This window comes from Girardinichthys multiradiatus, chromosome 24 (assembly GCF_021462225.1).
Source record: "Girardinichthys multiradiatus isolate DD_20200921_A chromosome 24, DD_fGirMul_XY1, whole genome shotgun sequence".
NCBI classification, from domain to species: domain Eukaryota; kingdom Metazoa; phylum Chordata; class Actinopteri; order Cyprinodontiformes; family Goodeidae; genus Girardinichthys; species Girardinichthys multiradiatus.
Genome location: NC_061816.1, coordinates 16,470,533 through 16,493,510, shown reverse-complemented (window position 1 = coordinate 16,493,510; position 22,978 = coordinate 16,470,533). Strand labels below are relative to the sequence as shown.

General features: G+C 38.8%; 1 protein-coding gene across 2 annotated transcripts in view; it reads left to right on the top strand.

Moving 5' to 3' along the window:
- Positions 1-22,978, top strand: part of zranb3 (zinc finger, RAN-binding domain containing 3) — a 97,127-nt gene that overhangs the window by 6,579 nt on the left and 67,570 nt on the right. Inside the window, exons 3-7 of one of the 2 annotated variants that reach the window (XM_047355504.1) lie at positions 5,357-5,375; positions 5,697-5,875; positions 10,132-10,363; positions 17,034-17,119; positions 21,792-21,963. In XM_047355504.1, coding sequence (XP_047211460.1) covers positions 5,357-5,375; positions 5,697-5,875; positions 10,132-10,363; positions 17,034-17,119; positions 21,792-21,963 — 688 coding nt within the window. The remainder of the gene's footprint in view (positions 1-5,356; positions 5,376-5,696; positions 5,876-10,131; positions 10,364-17,033; positions 17,120-21,791; positions 21,964-22,978) is intronic. The other variant, XM_047355505.1, reaches the window with a different exon arrangement.

Genomic DNA, 22,978 nt, shown 5'->3' with positions numbered 1-22,978 from the left:
AACATCCGAATTTTCAAAATAATTCACTAAAAACAGACTCTAGATCTCGCTATATTAGTAAATGCACATATATATATTTATATGTATACACGTGTATATATTAGCAGTTGTTTACATAAGATCAATTAGATCAGTTACTGGGTTAACTAAGGTATAACAAACTGAGCAATTAAACATTAAATGGACCAAATGAAGCAACAAATATAGCTTCGCTGCACTCATTGTACTCACACATTGGAGAACAAAACACATGAAAATATCTGGATGCATAAAACATCAAATGAATCAGTTTAACTAGTTTAACTTCTGCAGAATGGTTTTTTTTGGACTTGCTACCGCATTTATCACTGGCTTTTATTGGGCGATCTGCGTATGGTTCTTGGAGGTTCTCCGGGCTTCGCAGCTGGCTGGACCGGCGCAGATACAGTCTCAATCCAGGGTTACAGTATTGTCCACACTGCTCAATTCCTTCAATATTAAGATGTTTTCTTTCAATTTCTGCATTTGTGGAAAAGCGTCTCACAGGCACTTTAATGTCTTCATTTTTGTGGTTAAGCAACGACAACAAGATTATTCACACATCGGTCACTTTTTCTCTGGTATCTTTACCACTTCGTTGTGATGCCACATTTGCATTTATCTGTAATCAGGGTTTAACATACAATTCTAACAGGTTTACCTACCCTGAAGGAATTTCAAATTTATTCAATTTATTTAGAAAATATAAATGATAATAGAAAAACTTTTCTTTTGCTCATGTTGGTGGTATAAAGCTATTTATTTTCTTTTCATCTACATGCAAATTGTGTTTTTAATTATTATTTGTTCTCTCGGAGTATACTTGTACAGACGTACCAATCCAAAATATCCGTACCAATCCCTAAAATATTTCTATCCAGCAGGTTCCAATGGCAGGCAGACGTTTATAGCTCAAAAGGATAAAACAGAGCATCTTTGCTTTAACACATTTGAAACCTGTTTTCTGTTGAAAGTCTTGCTCTCTCTCGCTCTTTCACAGCTTGATAATAGGTCTGTGCAGTTGGGCTTAATTTCGATTTTGGCTCCAAACAATGACAAAAATCACAGAATCTTCAAAAACAACCAGTTTTTAATACCCCGCAGCAGTGTGATGAGTTCACAGATCGAGAAATATTTGGAATTTTGAGCTTCAGACTGGAAACGTAAGCCAAAAATTGTCCGATTTCGGTCATGAAATAACTTCTCGGTGCATCGTGGTTAAGTACCAAGCAGATTTCTGGGGAAATACTTACACAGCAGCTTTATATGCAACTTCAGAACATTCTTGCTCTTCAACCACACCAACAACAAAGGCATTTTTAGCTGTTTTTTTGGTGGTTCTAAGATTTACTTCACCATAGATGGCTTTCTCAAGGTTCTATGGACAGATATATCTCCAAACAAAGGGGAAAAGTTCAATTAAAGCAAAAACACATGGTATTGTAATCAGAGTATTTAAAGTAATACAGTGGATCAATCTGGTCCAAGATTAATTTAGGAAAAGGGAAAAATAGGTATAAAAAATTAATTTGGGGGAAGTTGGAAAGCTGTGTTTTATTTCATTTTCTGAGGTCAAGCTCCTGAAACATTTCATCCTAGTTCTTCCATTATCCACTTTAAGAGTTTGTTTCATTTGTAGAACATCTTGGGTGTAATCTGGGTCATTTATCAACAGCGGAGATGTTCATATATTGTACATAGTATAACATCCCTATTATATTTTCAACGTGCCTCACTTACAGTATTTACTTTCTAAACACTAAATTCCACTCCTTCCTAATAGGGCATGAAACTTTTAATGGAGTTTTTATTATAATAGGATTTTTTGTGTTGTGTAGACAGCAGGAGATGGATTCTGTTAAACGACATGAAAAATTTCACTCACCATAAATTACCTGTAGCTTTAATAAGCAAACTAACAATATTTGGGCAGTATCCATCCAGGACATTAAAAAGAGGTTCATACAGAAGTAAATGTGGACATCATAAATAAAAGTTAAAGCATACTGAGCCCATATTGTGCATTAGAAGGAAGAATTATTTTGTTTAGATGCCTTTAATGCTTATTGCAAAAAGGGCTAGAAAAATATGCTCACTTGACATTTGTAGAAATATGTATTTGTCAAGTAAATGAATCTCTACAGGCCGTATTACTGGGACTTTAAGTTCTTTAATGTGCTGTGATAAAAACAAAAAAACAGGATATGTGATTAAATTTACATAATGCATTAAGACGATTATGTAAGTGTATAGTTATGTCCTCACCCATCTGTAAGAAAGAGGGAGGTATTGCTTGGTGATAGTTTCTTAAAACTCAGTTTTATTTAAATGAATCGCACAAACAGACCTCAAGTGAGTGTGAAAACTATACATGTCCTTTTTGTTTTTTATTTCAATTTAATTGATGTAGCTAGATTCATTTACTCTGAATGTTGTACCGGTGATATTTCTGAAAATAACTTCTTAATAAAACAATTTAAGGTCATATATATCAAATCAGCTTTCAGGTTTTTGTTTTTAGCGCCGCCTTCTTGTCCAAATATGGTTCCCTGTATGGACAGTCAAACTGAAATATGACCAATTATGACCCCTTATCCAACAAAAAGGCTCTAAGCACCCTCCTTCTGGTAAATATTATTTACTGGAATCTTATATCCACATTTCCCTACAATAGATTATGACTACAATGTAGAAAAATACTTAAATCAGTAGCAGTTATCATGGCTGATAGACGGCACCATTGTTACCAGGTCACGACTGTTGTAATATAATTTCTTTTTAGCTGATTAAGATTTCTACTGCTTGATGCTGTTTTTTCTTTTCAAATGTTTTAAAACATATTCTAAAAATATAGTTTATGTAAATATCAAGCTGAGGGTAAACCTTAATAAAGTTAAGCAAACGTAAAATGAAATCCTTGAGCAAACGTTGCCTTAGAGTATGGAGAAAGGAAGGAGAAAAAACATTCAGCTACCCTTTTTTTAATTATGTTTTAAGCTATTGGAAATAAAAGTTATATGTCCCATTTCATTTTATGTCATGACACACTACGTTTTTTGAGTGTGTAGATCTTTGTGAATCCAAAACTTCACTCTGAACCCTTAAATGTGTGTGATATCCGAGTGGGTCCAAGCATGGCATGCCGGAGCACCCTTCGACTCAGCCTTTTGTCCGCCATCCCACACTCAGCAGAGAGCACCGCAGGTCTGGTCCTCAGAAGAGAGCCTTTACCTTGGCTGGAAAATTGGGGTTAGACATGGGTCCACACAACACATCACCACGTAGAGGTCAGAGCCATCAAATCATCGCAGCCAGCTCGGGAGGCAGTGGAGCCCATTTCCTGACACTTCGGGGCTTGTGGGTTTCGAAGATAACATTAGAAAGATGCTGCAACGGGGAGCGTGCTGTCGTTAGGCAACAGCACCGCAGTGTACTCGCAGTCTCAAACCGTCAAGACGACACTCAGGTTATTTAAAGGAGGATGATTAATGTGTTGAGAAATGGCAAGCACCTGCCCCAACCACACTCCCTCCTGGGGTTGTGTGTGGGCATGTGTGTGGGCGGGTGGGTGCATGTGCAGCCACATATATGTATGTGTTGTCTTGGAAGTGTTTGCATTAGTGTGTGTTTCCGCGTTATATTCTTGCATGCCTTTTGTGTGCACTTTTTACACATACGGGACCAGTGTGTGTATGAGTTTGTGCATTGCGCTGACTGAGCCGGTGTGTTGGCAATTAGAAAAACCACCAGTGGCAAGGTGCACATTAATCATGTTCCTCAGCTGAAAGAGAGAAATGGGGCGGAGATGGGAGGAGGAGGACGACGAGAAAGAATAATGAGCGACTCTGTCTGAGGTATTCAGAGGTGCTCTGTTGCACTGTTACTTGTGACACAATGTTGGAAGCATTTATGAAAAAAGGAAGGTCATGACAATAGGCTCTGGCCCACTGGACAAAGACCCAGAGGTTGATCTCGCTGCATTTTTTCCACAGGGACGATTTCAGCTGATGGCCATGTCGCACTTTCATTGTTCTTTATAGTGTTCTGCGTGGCAGTTTATTGGTTGCTCAAACATATTGTATCACAAGCATCCACTTTAACTTTAGGCCCTTGTTCAGAAGAGGAAAAGAGAACTGGCTGTAAACAAATGGGCGATTCCTGATTGAACTATATAAATTAAAAGGTGAGGTGAATCTGCAAATTTTAAATTGTGACAGCATGAAACAATTTATGTGGTGCCTGTTTTAGATACTATTTGGTGTGATAATTTATGCATAAATTATTTACCGATATGGCTGCAACCACATTTTGCACCATTTTCACTCAGCAATAAATGCATTGCAATTCTTCAAAGTATTTTGTGAAATAGAGCAACACAGAGTACTCCATAGCTGTGAAACACACCGTTTTAATTTTTTTTTTTACAAATAAAAATCTCAAACGTGGTGTGTGTGTACATATTCAACCTCCCTTTATCCTGATACCTCAATCACTGTGAGGTATTGTGGTGGCAGCATCATGCTGTGGGAATGCTTTCCTTTAGTGGGGACAGGCTGAGGTTCATCTTCCAGCAGTACGACAATCCTAAGTCTACAACCACAGCTAGAAATGTAACAATTTGGATCAAAATGTGTTCATGTGTTAGAAAGGCCCATTAAAGGTGCAGGCATAAATCCAGTACAAAATCTTGAATGTTACAAATTGAAGTTCACAGAAGCTCTTCATCCAATATGGCTTGCATAAGCTGGGGATGTTTGAATTGTTATTTTCATTACTTGCTTGTGTTCTTACTGTGTTTAGATGACAAGTTGACTAAGATTAAATAATGACCCATGCAACCTTGAGCCCACTGGTGCTATTAGGTGCTTATTGTTCCACATATTATTACCGGTTATTTAAAAAGAATCATGAAAATGTCTCTGCCTATAATAGAACTGAATAAAGATCCTAGTACAAGAAGTGGATGATCTAAAATAAAGAAAGAAAAGAGGCTCTGCTGCTCCAAACACAGAATTATCCAGCTGAAGCAGTAGCATAAATATTGAATGGCACTATCAGCACTCAAGCTTAAGTAGAATAGTGGCACAGACCTAGATTACTAGTGACAGATTTGTGGTACATCCAAAAGCTGAGGCATATCTGCACCGACTTAGTGCACGTGCACCAAAAATGGCGTGAGATTCGACAGGAGGTCCTCTTGGATTGTGGAAGCCTCACGCTGAAGAGACTGTTCAATCGTAAATTATTAAATCTGCGTTTTTGTACTGTAACCTAAACCTCTGTGTTGTTCGGCTTGAAGCTCATCTAATATAGCGTCTCTGCTTTCTTTGTTTTGCAGATGTATGATTGCTGATGAGGTAGGTACATGATGCACTCTGGTCGGAAAATCTATTTCCCCCAAAAAAATTAACCTGAGACTGTGCTGCAAGCCTTCCAAATTAACTTGTCAGCCCTATGCTGCAGTCCCATGTGCCTAATTGCTTTTGACACTAGAATCATGGTGAGACCTTATTACTCTTGGGCCTCACATGAGCTCGGCCGTCATATGCAATTTGCCGCTGAGGGCCCCTCTGCGATTGACCTGTTTTTCCTCACCCTTTGCCATGTGTTGATTTTGTCTGTCCATCCCCCCCCCACCCCCCACCCCCCCCACCCCCCACCCCCCCCACCCCCCCCAGATGGGTCTTGGGAAGACGGTCCAGGCCCTCGCGGTAGCGTGCGCTTACAGGCAGGAGTGGCCTCTCCTGGTGGTGGTGCCCTCCTCCCTCAAATATCCCTGGATCGAGGAGCTGGAGAGGTGGATCCCAGAGCTGCAGCCCAGAGACATCAATTTGGTGGAGAACAAGAGCCACACCATGTAGGTCATCCTACCACTCCCTCCTCATTCGTTTCTTGAAATCCCCTCTGCAGAAATACACAAGAGCAGTTTTCAGAAGGAACAATGGCAGCAGTGTCTGTTATGCATTAAGCAGCAACTTTAATTAAATTACATTTTGTGTCACAGGCCACCAGATGACTATTAGAGGTGTGAATGATTAATGAATGTTAATGATTCTGTGCATCTGAAAGTCCATCTCAATGAATCTCAGTGCATTTCTTTGTCAAATTAACATAAACACACACAGGAACTACTTCAGGAATAGTAATACATGTATCTCAATCCTAGAGCTTCTTTTTCATTTAGTGCATGCTCAAAAATTAGACTGTCTGTCATGCAGGAAAACATCTTCTGTATAGGAGTGACATGCAGGGGCAGTTTTGCATGAACCATTTCCTCTCTTTGGTGTCAATGTGGTGTTTTTTACTCAATGTTGTTATACTTTGAGAACCTCCCCATGCCGACATTAAAGATATTCAACAACAGTGTTTTCTAAAACCAATACTGAAGTAAAGCCCAAGGCGACCCTGCAGATTAGGAAACATTCCTCCTGACTGCTAAAGGTAAAGGTTGACAGTACCTTGTGTTTCTGGAGTGAATTTTAATTACAGTGTACTCTGCAGTAAGCTGGCAACTTCTGTATTCTGCTGTGTCACTCAGTAGATCATTACAGCAGCAGTGTCACATTGAGGATACATGGTTCGAAATTGTTGTCCTCCTATTGCTATTGTTTCCGAAAAACCGTCAGTTAAACAAGCTGTAATTTTCTTGTAGATTTAAAACTCTTTATTCTGGTGTTTTCCTCTATCTCTATATCAAGATGTATTTTGGAATCCAAGACAACACTTCTTAGTAAATACTTTTTCCTTCACTGCTTTTTTTTTTGTATCTGCCATCTCTTGGAGTTAGAGTAGTAGAGCTCATTGATATCATTAATATAGTTTCATTATGTGCTTTAAACAGACTATTATTATGTTTAGCAGACTTAAAGTTGATCAAGACTGACTAAACATCAATTTCTTAAAGAGATGTTGACATTAACGTATTGATACAGCCTGTTCCAACAGGTTTTAAATTTACAGTTCAAAAAAGGCGTAGTCAAAAGCGAATTAAATTAATCTCAACCCAATTTGTAGTCCATTTACTACCACAGAAGATTAACACTTAAAAATATGAATGATATATTTTTCTAATGGTTATTACTGGCTTTAATTAATTTAATGAAGATTATCTGTATTTTGTGAAAAACAGAAAGTTGTGCTTAGTTGTGAAGTGTCAGACTGGATGGAGAGCATCTGTCTTGCCACAGATTCTCAATCAATTTTAAATCTGTACTTTGACTGGGCCGTTCTGTGCTGCCAACACAGTGATTTACTGTGAGGATGGCAGGTTCAACATGCATTTTGCAGTCAGGAAGCTCAGTTTTGTTCTCCTATTGCAAAACTTTCATTCTCAAACCTGAGCTGTGAATCTCTACAGCTCCTCTGAAGTTACCATGGGCGTCCTGGCTACTTCTCTGATAAATGCTGCTCTTGTCTGGCCATGTCTTATTGTTGTGCCATACTCTTTCCTTTTTTGGATGATAGGTTTAAAAAAAATTCAGCTGGATGTTTAAAGCTTAGGCTATTGTTTTAGACCATAACCCTTCTTCACAACTTTATACCTGTCTCTCCTTGGACTTGAGGAATCTGTCTGTTCTGTAATAATATTTTAAAAACCTTTGAGGGCTTCACAGAATACCTGTGTTTATACTATGACTAAATTGCACAACGTGAGACTCTACTTAGTCGTAGCAACAGTTGGTTGCACTGGATTTTATTTTGGGATATCCGATTAAAAAGGGCTGAATACATGTGCACTCCACACTGTTTTGTTTTTTTTAATTGTTAATAATCTTGAAAAGCATGCCACTTTTACATGCACTGTTTTTTTAATCTGTCTCATAAAATACAGAGAAAATACATTGAAGTTTGTAGCTGTAAAATGTCTAAATGCGAAATGAAAGACACTGTACACACCTATTCAGGGCAGCACTGTGCACAGTGTTTCAGATATTCCTTATGAAAGTGAAAGGTTACAGCCATTATTTGAGCTTAAGGGAATGTTGCCCTTATAACAGTCTGTCTGGCATAGGCTGATATGTTCTGCTTCAACTCTTGCAAGCAGTAATAATTTACCCTAAAGAGATGTAATAAAGATTTTTTTTTTAATGTGAAAGCGCTTGGTCTCATAGTGGGAGGCCGAGGCGGGGTGATAGACAGCGGAGGTGGGGCCGATAAATTAATCTTGGATTGTCCCTCAATGTCAGGAGCCAGAAGGGGCCATTGCTTGACAGCGCTGACAGACAAATCATGTCAAGGTGACGTCTGCAATATTGAACAAGACCTGAAAGGTGGAGGGGAAAAATGCTGTCCTTGGGAAATGGGCCTAAATTCCATGACTGTTTATTCAGGTTTGGAGTACGTTTCTGCATTGTAAACTGATGTTTTCAAAAAAAAGCATGGAAACATCTGTTGTCACCTCAAGTTTCCCCCTTGTTCTTTCTGCTTTTTAAGTTTTGAATGACACAAAGTTTCTATATTTGTCACTTGGAGGAGTGGAGATGGAGATGGTGGTGGGGGGGACTCCCCACCTCACATCACAGATGAGGTGCAAAGAGGTTGTGAACGCCTTCTGGGGAAAACGTGTCCTTGAACTGGATGTGTTAATGACTGAATGTGGAGGCAAGAAGAAAAAATTATGCATCTCCTAACTGTGTTTTGACTGACTCCTGCTTTTGTAGAACATCAGTGGCACCTTCTTCCAGCGTTTCGGCTCAGAAACGTTTGCGTGTGGGGAAGGGAAAGAATTAAAGCCTTCCAGATGCATGGAGCCTTCAGGATTTCTTTCAGATCCTCACTGATTTTCATGCTGCTGAAAGTCACCTGTGTGTTTGTTTGTTTATCTGAGCCAGTACCTGTGTGTTTACGTTGCAGCTGCACATAGCATATGAGTTGGGAAGGAGGAAAGAAAAAGAAATTGCAATACGTCATGTTTGAAGAGCTGAAGCAGGGTTGTACGAAAGGTTTGCCCGAACAAGTCTGTGCCTTAACACCATGTTACAACTGTTTTGTTTTTTTAAAGAATCTCAGTTGCTTTTATGCCCTGTTGCCAAACCAATAAACCCTTAAGCATGAGAACAGATGTTCAGTCTGTATTTGATTGTAACTGTAGACAATGATTTTTCTGTTTTTTCAGGTAGCAACCATTCTCACAAATAGCAATATTTTAAAACATAATGTCAAATGAAGAGATTTACGCTCTCTGTCAGTAATGCCAAAAGCAATATTCTGTTTAGTAATGTAGAATTCAGTTGTTCAAAAAATATGACTGTGGCTTGATAGCTTGATACAATTACCCTAAGGTAAAAGCCTCCTTGTAGCTAATTGCCAAGATTAAAAGAGAAAACGTCTAAAAATTATTCATAAAAACATATGCTTCTTGTTTTACATTTAAATTTGTGAGGAAGTTCTTTATAAATTAGCCTCAATTTGAATATCAGTAACTTTAAAACCACCTTTAGCTCTAGCAGTGACAACTGACTTTGCTAGCTGAGCTTAAAGCTAATTTGTTTTACGTAGCTTAAATAAACTGTTTTACAGACACCAAACTGTAGCAATGTAGCTATCTCAAGCCCCTAGCACCCGCCATCTAACTTGTGTCAGAGTTTGGTTACACCAAACAAAACTTTGCTAATTTCAGCAAATTAATGATAATTTTGATGTTGCTACAACGTCTAGTGTTTCTTTATAATTTTATTACATGTCATGCTATCATTCAAAAATTATTAGTTATTTCCCCAAAATAAGGTCAAATAAATCTGCTCGAGCTAGCTGCTAGCCTAACTAAGCTAGTTCTGTGTCATAGCCTTTTGGTTTTATGCTGTACTTGCTAGTTGCTAGTTAATTGTGCTTGGACATTTTTCTTTATTATTTTCTGACATTTCATTGAAAAATGTATTGGCCAATTTGTTTGATAACCTAATTAAGGGAAAAGTTGTTGGCAAATCTAATATATTGCAAGAACTGAATAGTGCCATATTGTAATTCATTTTTTATAAATTACTTAATAACCTATATCATTTGCCTTATTATGTACTCATCAGACTTTTTGTGTGCCCTGACTCTTTTTGTAATGTGTGTGTGTGTGTGTGTGTGTGTGTGTGTGTGTGTGTGTGTGTTCTTGTCCTTCTGCAGGGCTATCAGCAGCAGTAAGGTGACAGTGTTGGGTTATGGCCTACTCACCACAGATGCACGCCCCTTAGTGGAGGCTCTGAGCAGGCAACGATTTGCTGTGGTCATCGTGGATGAGTCTCATTACCTCAAATCAAGGAACGCAGCGAGGACTAAGATCCTCGTCCCTCTCATTCAGAGCGCAAAGCGCGCCATCCTGCTCACCGGTACCCCTGCTTTGGGTCGACCCGAAGAGGTAATCAGACTTGATAGAATGAAATTTTAATGATGCCTCTTGAGGAAAGAGTACACATTTAAATGGAGCAGGCTTTTTCACCCAAAAGATGAAACAGACCTTGCTGATTGCACATTCCTTCAAACACTCCTATATGTTTTGATGGATAATTAAAGACAACTCCGGAGGAAGGAGCAATGTGGACAAATAGAGAAATCTGAATTCGGAAAATTTATAAAACTCAAGCTTAAGATAGGATTCAGTAGTAGGCCAGCTCAAATTTATCTTCGTGCAAAGGTGTATTATTCTGCGCTGCAGGTAGATCGCCATGGCAACTTGCTCCAGAGCAGTGTATGCTCTAATATTCGAAAAGCCAATTAACTCTCTCTGGCGTCACTCATCCTTCTGGATCCTGTGGTCTTATTTCAATAACCTTTGTTTTTTACAAAGCCTGATATGAACAGACATGGCTCTGCAATAAATGAGACAAGTAATAAAAGAAGCATGAAAGGGGGGTGGGGGGAGAAGGGGTGGAACTATTGAATTTAGAAACAATAAGAAGGGGCTATTCACAGGACCACTGTGTTTGGAGAGCAGCTGAGCTGAGCTGTTCAACTCTCTATAATGATTTATTATGCTATTGTTATATATGTATATATGTTGCAGGTGTATCTTAGATTACAGCCATATTCCATCATCGCTGGTGTGGAAATTAAAGAAGACTTTGGGAATTAAAAATCTTTCCCATGTCCAGCATGTAGACAGTAGCAAAACATATACTGGAAGCACAGTCTTCTCTAATAATTGGCTATTTTCCTTCACCCCAGTCCTTTTCTCCAGCCTCAGGAGCATTTCTTTATAATGCCACTATAATTGTTATGTCGAAGTTCTTGTAAATAATTTATATAAATTAAACACTTATTTTTTTAATTGCTCTCTTACATATGAAAACATTTTCATATTCTAATAAATGTAGCTTTTGCGATAAGGCCTAAGCAAGAGATGAAAAAGGAAAACAAAACAATGATATGATTTTTTGTCATTCTTCAACATTCTTTTTCTTCCGATACCCCTAAATCAAATCTGGTGCAACCTATTGACTTCATAAGTTAGTGAATTAGTAAATGTGTGTATTTAATCTCCCAGTGAACTGTTTGTCCATTGTCTGAAAATTTAAAAAGTATGGCATAGCTGAAACCGAATCCACCTTAACTGACAAGCCGGGAAGGGAGAGCATTAAACAGAGGAATAATAAAATAACCTATGGTAACTCTAGAGGAGCTGCAGTGATCAACAGCTCATGTGGGGGAATCTGTTGACAGGATAACTTAGTTATTCCTTTTTAATTGTTGAAAGAACACCATAAGAACTCCATTTTGCAGTTGGCCACAAGCCATGAGGGAAACGCAGAGACATATGTGGAAGAAGGTGCTCTTTTCAGATCAGACCAATATATATGTTTTTGGCTTACATGGCAGATGCCGTGTATGGTATAAAGCTAAGACTTAAACCTAAACACACCATCTCTAGGGTTGAACATGGTGATGGCAGCATTATGATGTGGGGACGCTTTTCTTTAGCAGGTACAGGAAACCTGTTCAGAGTGGATAGGAAGATGACGTAAATAAAATAGAAGTTAATAAAGTTGCTGGTTGGAATGTGACAAAATGTGAAAAGGTTGAATACTTTTGAAAGGCATTTTATTATATTTTGTGTTCTATGCAATTGCACACTACATTTTATTAATATGGACTATTTGGATAGAATTTTACTGTCCTTAATATTCGTACTAAATAGATTTCAGTGACTGGGAATTTCAAGGTCACAGAGAGTGATGGGGACATCACAAGGACATATGGAGAAAATATAAGTTATTGCAACTGATACTATTATCATAATAGTATTAGTTGCATTAGGAAAATGTTTTAAAACAACAACCCATCAGTGTTTTTCTGCTTGTGCTGAATTGGGTTATGGAAGTAAAAGATTCCATAGGGAAGCTCAGGTAAGGCTGTGAGCCTCTGTTATGCTCTGTAGCCTCTCATGAGGGTCCTGGCACAAAGGACCATGGGGGTTTCTCCAGTCAGTTCTGTTTTTTGGCTAGGTTCTCTTCCAAGTAGAAAATGCGCAGAAAACCTTCAAAAGGAGGCATCCAAGACGCTTTCAATGCAGAGAAGCAGGAGCTCTGCTCATTCAGGCCTCATTTTTCTTCTCAACTCAAAATTATTGGTACTAATAAATTAGGCATGTCCTGATCATTGTGCCTGTGTTTCCTTTAAAAATAGTTCCATAACTAATTTAGATTTAGTTTAAGTTGTCCTGTATTGCTATGAATCAGAAAAAGGCGGACCCAAGATTCGGCCAGACACAGTACTGAAAGTTTAAAAGGTATATTCAGCCACAGGAAAACGTCACACAGGTAACACTCCTCACAGCTTCCAGGAATCACTCGCTCGACATTGGTCTGAGTCTCCCCTGAACATCTCAGGTGGAGAGAGGCGTGGCTCCCTTACCTCTGCTGTTGTCCGTGTTACTTGGGCGTGGTTTCTTTGTGACGGTGGCGGCTGGGAGACAAGATTGCCAGAACGTAATGTGGAAATTATTTCCTCCATGCCGGAACCCAACCAGGAAATGGTCTCATCAACGTGGGTACGCCACTGTTGTGCTGGCAATGAGTCAATTTTTGGCCAGATTTTTCTGCTATGAATCAGAAAAAGGCGGACCCAAGATTCAGCCAGACACAGTACTGAAAGTTTAAAAGGTTTGTTCAGCCACAGGAAAACGTCACACAGGTAACACTCCTCACAGCTTCCAGGAATCACTAAGGCAGAAAGAGGGATTAGTGACTTGTAGTCTCTCCAGATTTTGCAAGGATCAGAAAAGCCACTAACCTGCTTTTGTCTTGAGTGGAACTTGAAACCCAGAGGGGAAACCTCAGTGGGCGGCAGGCGGTGATCTCCACAGCACAGGTAAGAAGCGACTCCAGGCTGAATAATCCGAGGGCTAGGCTGGCTCAATAATCCAAGGACAGAAACAGGGTCAACGATCGGAACAAGAGGCGTCAGGCAAGGGGCAGGCAGAGGCATAAACCAGATGCAGGAAACAAGGTCGACAACCAAAATCCAAATAGTCCGACAGGGAGCAGGCAGAGGCGTAAATCCAAAAAGCAAGGCAAGGTCAAGAACAATGATCAGACAGGAAGGAACGCTGGATATCTACTCACACGATGGCTTTCAAAAATCTGGCACCGTCTGCTTGTCAGAGTCGGTATTTATCAGGGCAGACACAGGTGCTTGGCATGCCTTAGATTGCACTGCACAGCAGCAGCCACCAGGTGCATCTCATCAGCTGATTGCAACCAGGGAGACAGGGTAGAGCAGATGTGCCAGAATCATAACATGTATGTAGCTCCATCCATCTTCCCATCATCTCTGACCTGCTCCCTGTCCCTGCTTTGTAAAATCATGACCACGACATGATACTGCCTTCGCCATGTTTCACCTTTCGGTCTCATCTGAGTAATGTTCTTCAATCTTGTTGCTCTTTCAGTACAGCAATACATATTTAGTAAGCATTAACAATGCAAACAAAAAGTGACTCTTTGACCAGTAGGATGTTTCCCTCTTTTTCCAGTAAAATAAAGACATAAATACATATTTATTGAATATTCTGTGTATAAATATATATTAGTTTAGCTCTATTTGCCTTTGAGAATAATGAGTTAATAATCAACTGTACGATCAGATATTCAGAACCAACATCATAGATTTTGGTAAATATGTTAGGTTATTTATGTGGGACAGGAATATTATTTCCCTGTCTTGGGAAAAACGTAACTATTGTCTGCATCTTGATAATTAACCGATCATTTAAAGCATCTAATTAATTTCAAGGTGAAAGGAAGTTATTTCTCGTTAGACATCTGCAGGAGGGGTATTATTGGCAAGGTGCGCATGTATGTTACAGCCTGTGTGACGAATGCCATCCTGTCTTTGCCGGTACCTGCCTGCAGTGGTGAGGTTAGTTTTTAGATTTCATCTCTCTCTGTGCCACAAGAGCCGAATATAACATTTTATCATCCGCAGCATAAACCTGATAAGCCCTGTCCCTGCCTCTGTGCCAGTCTACTCGCTGCCATCATTACTCACCGTGGGTCTAACATCGAGCTCGCACATTGCTCAGGGCATGTTGCACTGTTCATGACGTGCCCTCATTCCTCCTACCCCATTAAATCAACTTTGTGAAGGGAGAAAATGCAAAACTGCTGTTGAACAAGTGCTGAATTTAGAACAGCGCTCTTCACTGCGGCTGCTTATTCAGCTCACCTTGCTGAAGATTACCCGTCATTATTTCAGAAATGCTGAAAATTGGTGAGATGTGGAACGTTCACTCAGACACAAACTCTTTCTGGGGACTTTGGTGCCAGCTGTGATGTAGATGCACTCTTTAACTGTTAACGTATGACAGATTTGCTGAAGAATCAAGAAATGTTTCATGGTTTGAGTTTTTTCGTTTCAATTGTCTCATTTAAACATCTTCTTGGACCCCCCTAAGGTTTGACATGGTTAATTTAAAATTATTTAATTAACTGAAATAACTATAGTTGTACAATACAGGAATAGTAAAGTAGGGAAATGACAACAGGACCTTGAGTAAACTACAGGTACAGCTTGCTTAATGGTCATAGAGATATAGAGAGCTGTATAACAAAGTCACCTTTTAATACTGCTTTCTACATCTGTAGTATTTCAGTAATTTAACTAAAAAGTCAATCTCAGAAACTTTATAAATTCCTTACACAGATAGTGATATATTTCAATTGTTTATCTCTGTTAATTTAGATGATTATGGATTATTTGTAGACTTGCATACAACCAATAAAAAAGGATTTATAACACAAAAATGTTTTATAATAGTCTGCACAGTCATGACTGACACCCTCCACAAGGAAGGTAAGTCACAAAGGGTCATTTCTTAAGAAACTGGCTTTCCAGGGTACTGTATCCAAGCATATTAATGGGAAGTTGAGTGGAAGGAAAACATATACACAAGTAAAATGGAAACTTCAGCTTTGGAATGTGAAGAAACATATTTAAGAGTTAGGGAGAAATTCAGTAGGCATGGACTGCTTATGAAATGCAGTGTATTAACATGATACCATGAAAAAAAGACATAAGTGATGACCTTAGTTTTTTTTTTCTTTTTTAACCCTGGGAATTATTATAGGACAATTTGCAAACTATCTGTAGGTCATAATCTTACAGTAATAAATTTTATTCACAAGAGATAGAAATTTTGAACTATTGACATTTTCGCCATTAGTCAATCTGGTAAATTCATTACAACAGCAGTTTATATGTTTCTTAGAGAAATTGCAAAGATTTACCTTAAAACATACAAGCTTCGATTAGCATGGTAAACGTTCATGACAATATAACTGGAAACAAAATTAACAAGTATGGCTTGGTAGGAAGGTTAGCCAGGAAAAAGCCTTTAAAAAGGCAGCACAGCTTATTTTTGCAAAGCCATAATTAATTTCTAGAACAATGTCATTGGAACAGACGTGACTGAAGTGAGAATGTTTTGCCATAATGGGAGGAGACAAGTTTTGCCAAACACAGCATGCCAGCTCAAACGGTGGTCCCTGGGCGAGTCCCTCCTTCTGATGCCTACCAGTCAAAATGCAGAAACTTGTGTGAGACTCGGCAGAAGGATAAAATGCCCTGCATTTCCGCACAAACCAGGTTTTCTTGTCTCTCTGTTCTAAACATTAACACTGATTACACATGAATAAAAGCAACGTAACAGTTGTTCAGGGCCCAACTGACAAATAGGTTAGATCTTTTTTTTTCTGATGTTAATCTGTCCCCATTTCTAATGCCACTCTGGACAGTTGCCCATTTGGCACATATCAAAAACCGCCACTCAGCACAAATATCTCATACCAACTGTTCAGTAAAGTGGTGGAGGTTTGCTAAAACAGTACCTGTGCCCTTTACAGTCCATGAGTTTATCAGAAAGAAAAGAAAAAAATAGGTTGTTGCAATGACTCAGTCAAACTTCGAAGAATTGAGATTTAAGATAAGATTTCAGAAATGAATACACCTCAGTTAGCTGAAGCAATGCTATGACAAGAGTGAGCCAAAATTTCTCCACTGTGATATTAGAGACTGTTAGGCAGAAAATGACTTTGTCATTGCTGCTAACCATTTCATATACAGAATATCATATAACAATGTTTAATTAATGACAATCTGGGATGTGTTTTGTTTATTTGTACATTTGAGGCTAGACTTGATTGGTCTTGGGTTGCTTTTGTAAATAAAATGATGTTTTAAAAGGCTAAAATAAGTGCAATAGCGCAGAGCTGCACAATATATCGTAAATTTATCGTTATCGCAGTATAACTGTTAAAAAAGTGCATGTCACAAAAAAGAGCTTGGACTGCAATAAATGTTACCAAAATATTTACATACCATGCATTCAGGCTCTCTATGCCTGTAACTTATTTTGTGACACTTTGTTGTTCCCTAGAATACAAGAACCCTAATTCATTATTAAGACTTGTCTTTTCTACATTAAACAAAGCTCCGTTTCTCTCTGTCTCTCACGCCCATAAACTTACTCACATTAACGTTTGGTTTGGTGTGAAGTTTTATTGAAAATGTATCACCTCTTGTGTTTTTCACAGCTTTTTATGCAGATTGATGCCCTCTATCCCAGGAGTTTTGGAACGTGGACAGACTACGCCAAGAAATACTGCAACGCCCATTACAGGTGACATTTTCTAAATGTCTTCATATCCTCTAATTGTGCCAGGTACACTTGTGGTTCCCTGAAAGCCTCCAGCCATTTGTAAATCACTAAAAACTCATCTGTTTTTTAAAATAACACATTTAGAAACCCTTTTTTCTTTAAATAAAACATCAATGCCTTTATTATATTTTAGACTTCTACTTAAATTTATTTCATTATATTTTTTTGTTATAACAACTTTCCCAGTTATTCACAAAAAAGTGTGTTACATGTATTTTAACCATATATTTGTTATTTTATTACAATATCATTATTAGTGTATCAATATGTCATTGTTTACTTAAGTGTTTATACTCTTTTACATTTAATCTTAGTTAAAGCACCTTTGAGGAAAATAAAAGTCATTATGGAAATACTCATAGTTTGAGCTTTTATTTAAGGGACGAGAAGATGCTCTAATTTGTCAGGATTGTTTTTTCTTCTGTACTGTTTTGTATACCATTCATCCAAAGTATCTATTTTTGCTTCTGAAAAATAAGACCACATGATGACACTGCCACCACTGTGCTTGACTGTTAGAATAGCATTTATAAAGCCCTGCTTACGGCCTTTTTAATGTACACATTATGTGAAAATACAAATGCCTTTGGCAATTCTTTGTTCACTAATTCCCCATTCAAACACCATTCAAGCTTTAAAAACATCACAGGACATTTGACTACTAGTCAAGTATGCCTACGCTAAAAGAGGATAAGTTTGGTTCGGTTGTTGGGTGTATTAACCCACACAATTCATTACACCATGCTCCAGCATCAGAACCTCTTCAAAGTGGTGGTTATATTTTATTTTTCATTGAAAACTGCCCACATCAGAGAGTAAATCCCTCTTTGTTTGCATGAAGCACTTTAAGGATGAGTTCTTCAGCAACGTCTGGTGGTGTCAAAAATGATTTGCTGAAAGACTTCATCTGATTAAGGGTCAGGTCCTTCTGTCTATGGACACAAGGGACACAGCAAAGCGGTAAGCTGCAAATAACACTAAAATGACAACAAACTATATTTTAGACACGAATTTATTATGTGCTGGCATGACGTCCTGGTCATTGTTTTGATATCAGTAGCATCGTGCCTTCTCCTTATGTTAGAGCTGTGTGCTGTTTTAGCTCCTTGAGGACAGAACAGTACTAAATGTTTTGAATATTATTATTACATAAACATGTTTTATTGTTTTTGTCAGTTTTGTCTTGTTTCTGTGGCGCTAGATAATTGTTATCAAATTACAAAAATGGTTAAACGGGTTAAAGTGGAGCGCTCTTTGACCTGGAAGGGGGCGGGGTGTGAAGTGCCTCAGTAGCATTTAAAGAGACGGCACCAAAATGGGTTGCTCTCAGACGCACCTCACAACAGGCGTAAAAGAGAGGCCTGCGGAGATACCATAAAAACAAGGAGTTCAGACCAAAGAATTGCATTTCCACTTTATATACACTACAACTGATGTGGAAGAAAACAAAAATTTAAAATTAAAACTCTTAAAATTTGCTATCTGGTCTAATGCTAGGCTATTTGTGTCAACACAAAAAAAATTTTTAGCAATTAAGATTCTGTCTATTACTGCATAATAATCAGTCGGGTTGTAGGTGTTTCATTTCTTTCAGCAGAAACAGCTTCTCTCTGACCAGTCTGCTTTGACAGAGTGCATTTTCCATTTCCATAGAGAAAAAGGTTGGTTTTCACTCTGATGCACCTGATTATTACTGCAACCTTATAGATAAGTGCCTTTGTAATTATTTCCAGTAATTTCAAATTAGTAAGTGGTGTTGAAACAAATTGGAGAAATTCAAAGACTGCCCCAGATCCTCAGCGCCAGACCTCAAAGCAAGAACACTTATATAAGTGACAGTGAAAACCTGAAAAAACTCATTTTTCTTTGCTGTTTGCTGATAATACAATTTTTAGATCGATAGTCTGTGTGTTAATTATGTATATAATTTACAAATTTAGCTTATTTATTATGCAGTTAATTAAATTAATTGAATTTATTAAAAATCCTCATCTCATCAAGATTTTCTCAACTCTATAGTTTATCCATGTTAGCAAATAGCTAATTATGTCTTTCCTAACAAAACTGGAGGCAAACCTTGTTTCCACCTCTGATAGGTCCCACTTGGACTGGAAAATGGAGAAGTGTTAAATATTTGCACTTGTGTAAGTGATATGTCTGTAAGGTTACCTTCATAGCTAAGCTAGTTGTTAGCACGTGTCTGCTCTGCTTCCAGGCTAAGCAAATTAGTGTGGACTTTAGCCTTCTCAACTGAAGTCATCATTTTATCATTTGTCCATTTGTGTCAAGGTTTTAATTTCCAAGTTCTGAGTTGGTAACAGTTAACTGCATTTCCCCCTGAAGTCAGATTTCTGTCTCAGAACGTCGGAGGTCTGTTGCCAGCCTAAACCTCAAAATGCTTTATGGCTGCCACACAACATTTAACTGTTTACTGCACATTGAGTAGTTTTTATTTCATCAAATCTTCGGTGCACCTAGTGCTTTACTTCTGTTCGTGAACATGTTTCTTTTGTCTTTAAATAGATCAGCTTCTATTGCTAATAGCAGTTAGCACGCTCATTTCACAGCCAGCATGTTTATGTTGGGCCAATTATGGACTTTTCTGAGGGTATTACCTGGGCATAGACTTGAAACAGGATTTTTGTGTGGGGCCCACTTAGGTTGCATAAATAGGACTCAACGGCAAAAATAGCTGGATACCCTTTGCAGCTCTTGTCTAAGTTTCAAATTTGTGATGATTAAATCAGTTCAACATGAACAACACATTAAGGAACCATATGGGTCCAACATCAAATCTATGTTTGGAGTTAACATGAGATTGTTGTATAACCTACAGACAGCCTATAACCTATGCCTATGGGCCCTGTTTGTAAATTGTTCAATTGGTTAGCACAATAATTAGCAAATCCTACTAGTTTCGAGTTTCAACTTTGGACTATGTCCATATATACTTTATTATAAACTACAAAACATGAAAGTGTTATTCATTTTTTATTTTACCTGTGTTACTAAAAAGATTCCCTTCCCCTTTTCATTCAGTGTTTATTTATGGTTTAGTGTCTCTTTTAATTGTGTCTGTTGGGATAAGGTGAGCTATGTCTGAGAGTGGAGTGGCGCTGCTGCTCATTTAAGGGATTGTTGTAAGAACCAGGCCACCATTGAAGCCCAACGTCACATGCCAGCTGGCTCCTAGTTGTTAGTGACGATCAGTTAAATGTGTGAACAAACGCATCAAATGCATTCCTTTGGATGTCCATCAAAGTTATCAGCTCAGTCAGGGATGGGATGGGGGCCATCAGTGCTAACACTTTGTATATGATAGTGTGGATCTTGGGTGGGGAATGCCATTCTGAGACATACACAGAAGAGGACACCAAGCAGAGCCATCTGAACTGTCCTCGTACACTGTCCTTTTTATGAAACTGGACTTGATGCGAGAAACTAGAGCAACCTTTGGGATAGAGAAACAGCATTGCTGCATGAAAGCTCATGCTTTAAACAACACATTTTAGAAGAAGTAGTTTTGCACCTTTCATCAACAAAAACTGTACTCACTGAAGTGTGAACCAACTACTTTTGGCAGCCCCGTGTGAGGTTTGTCCACTCTTTCAGCCAGCATGGCAAATAACCAGCCTTTGTGAGGACAGCCAGTGCTAACAATTCAAATTCTAACAAATCATTTGGCTGATAAATGTAAAATGTGATGGTGAGTTTTGTGATGAACCTCTCAGCTTAGCTATCAAACGAAATAGTTTTCCAGGTTTGCAGAGTAGCCTTAGGTAAAAACTGGGGTGTTTCAGCAGAGCAGCTCAGCAGTTAATCAGTGTTGCAGTGCTGATCAGCTCCCAAGTGGGAAGGTTTAAAGGTGTCTACAGTGCTTTGCACAAGTACCTAACCACAAACTTCTGTGTATTTTAGGATCTTGAGAGATACTACAACAAAAAGTCATGCCTATTTGTGAATGGAAGAAAACGGAAGCATGCTCTTTTAAAAACTAAGAAGTTAGGACTGCATATATATTTTACCCTTTTTAAAAGACACCAGTGCATCCAGTACAAAACTGAACACTCTGGCCTACATGATTAAAAAAAACTGTTCACTTCCCTGAACACATCATCCATACAGTGATGCACGGTGGTGACAGCATCATGGTGTGGTAAGGTTTTTCTTTAGCAGCAATGGGGAAGCTGGCCTGAGTTGATGGAAAGGTGGATGGAGGGCTGGAGGAAAACCTGTTAAAGACTGTAACACAGTTGAGACTGGGGTGGAGATTTAACTTTGAGCAGCGTGATCATTCAGTTAGACAATTACTTCAAAACATTTATGTGTTGGAATGGCTCAGTCAAAGTTCAGACCTAAATCTATTTTGGAAACTTCAGTAAAACCTTTAAATTCAAGTTCTAAATACAACTGAACGCTGTTTAAGGCAATTAGTTGCACTTAGTTGTTGCATTTCCCTTGCGCTTCACAGTTAAGCACTACTTTATATTGGTCTATCTAAACGTGTAATGAAATACGGTAAAGTTTATGAATTAAAGTGACATACTTTGAAGTTAAAGGGATGTGAGTACTTTTGTAAAGCACTTTAACTACATCCAGAATATAAATACCTATTTAATGACTGTCTTTGCAGGTATTTTGGACCTCGCAGGCAGTGGGACTGTCGTGGGGCATCCAACCTAGAGGAGCTGCACCAACGGCTGAGCCAGATCATGATCCGTCGACTCAAAGCCGAAGTTCTGAGTCAGCTGCCTCCTAAAATCCGTCAACGTATCCCCTTTGACCTGCCCAAGGAGGCTGCCAAGGTGCACAGTTTGACATAAGTGGTAAACTTTGATAGATAATGCACTCAAGAACAGATCTATCACACAAAATGAAATAAATTGTTCCTGCTTGTTCACACTTTAAGAAGTTTCTGCCTCTGCCTTCTGTCTTTAGATTTATGATATCTTTCTTTCAGCCTAAGCCTAGATGTGCTGAGCTCCTTCTTCTCTTCCATCATGAAGAGGACATCAGAGTATCTGTAGAGTAAATGTCATGCTTCATGTGTGGATGTTTGTATCCCTTTTAGTCTCCCCAAAGTTATGGCTGCAGTTTTTTGCCTCGTGCCGCGCCTCGTGCGTCTAAATCCACGTGTGAATGCTAATGCGACTTCGACCCCGGGTCTGCTGGTCCGTCGGTTCAGACCCTCCCTCTCCGTGCTCTGGGGTTGCTTTCCCGTTGGGAAACAATAACAATCCAGGCGTCCACCAGGAGGCTTTTGTTATATTTTATATCATATCAGCAGGTGAGGGAAAACAGCGGAGGTGCTTTTTCAGCAGTAATTAACGTTCAGAGCCAGGAGTGACACCACAATGAGGAGGTTGCTCGGAAAAGTGATGATGCTGGGTTTCAGCCCATTCTTCCTAAATGTTAAGGGACGCTTTAATTGGTAGCTAAAAGTGGTTTGTGTTTCTACATAGCAACAACAATTAGAGCAGGAAAAGTTCACGCTGTGCCTCGTTGTTGGTGCTCTCTTGGTGTTAAAATTTCTCTGCTGGATATTATATGTTATATCTCTTTGATGAAATGAATGCACATCATATTTGTCTATTTAGGAGAAAACAATGTGCCCTAAAGCAGCTGAATGGACTGGTTTCAAGAGATGGGAGACTGAAGTGTGAACAGGCCATATCCGCCACTATTGTGCTTCAAGAGAGCAGGGAAATCTGCACAATATATAAAACATAAAACACAGAGAGGACATTATTTTCATCCAAACAAGCTATCCTTTGAAGCATAGTTTAGCTAACTGACAATATATACTGAATGCCAGGGCCA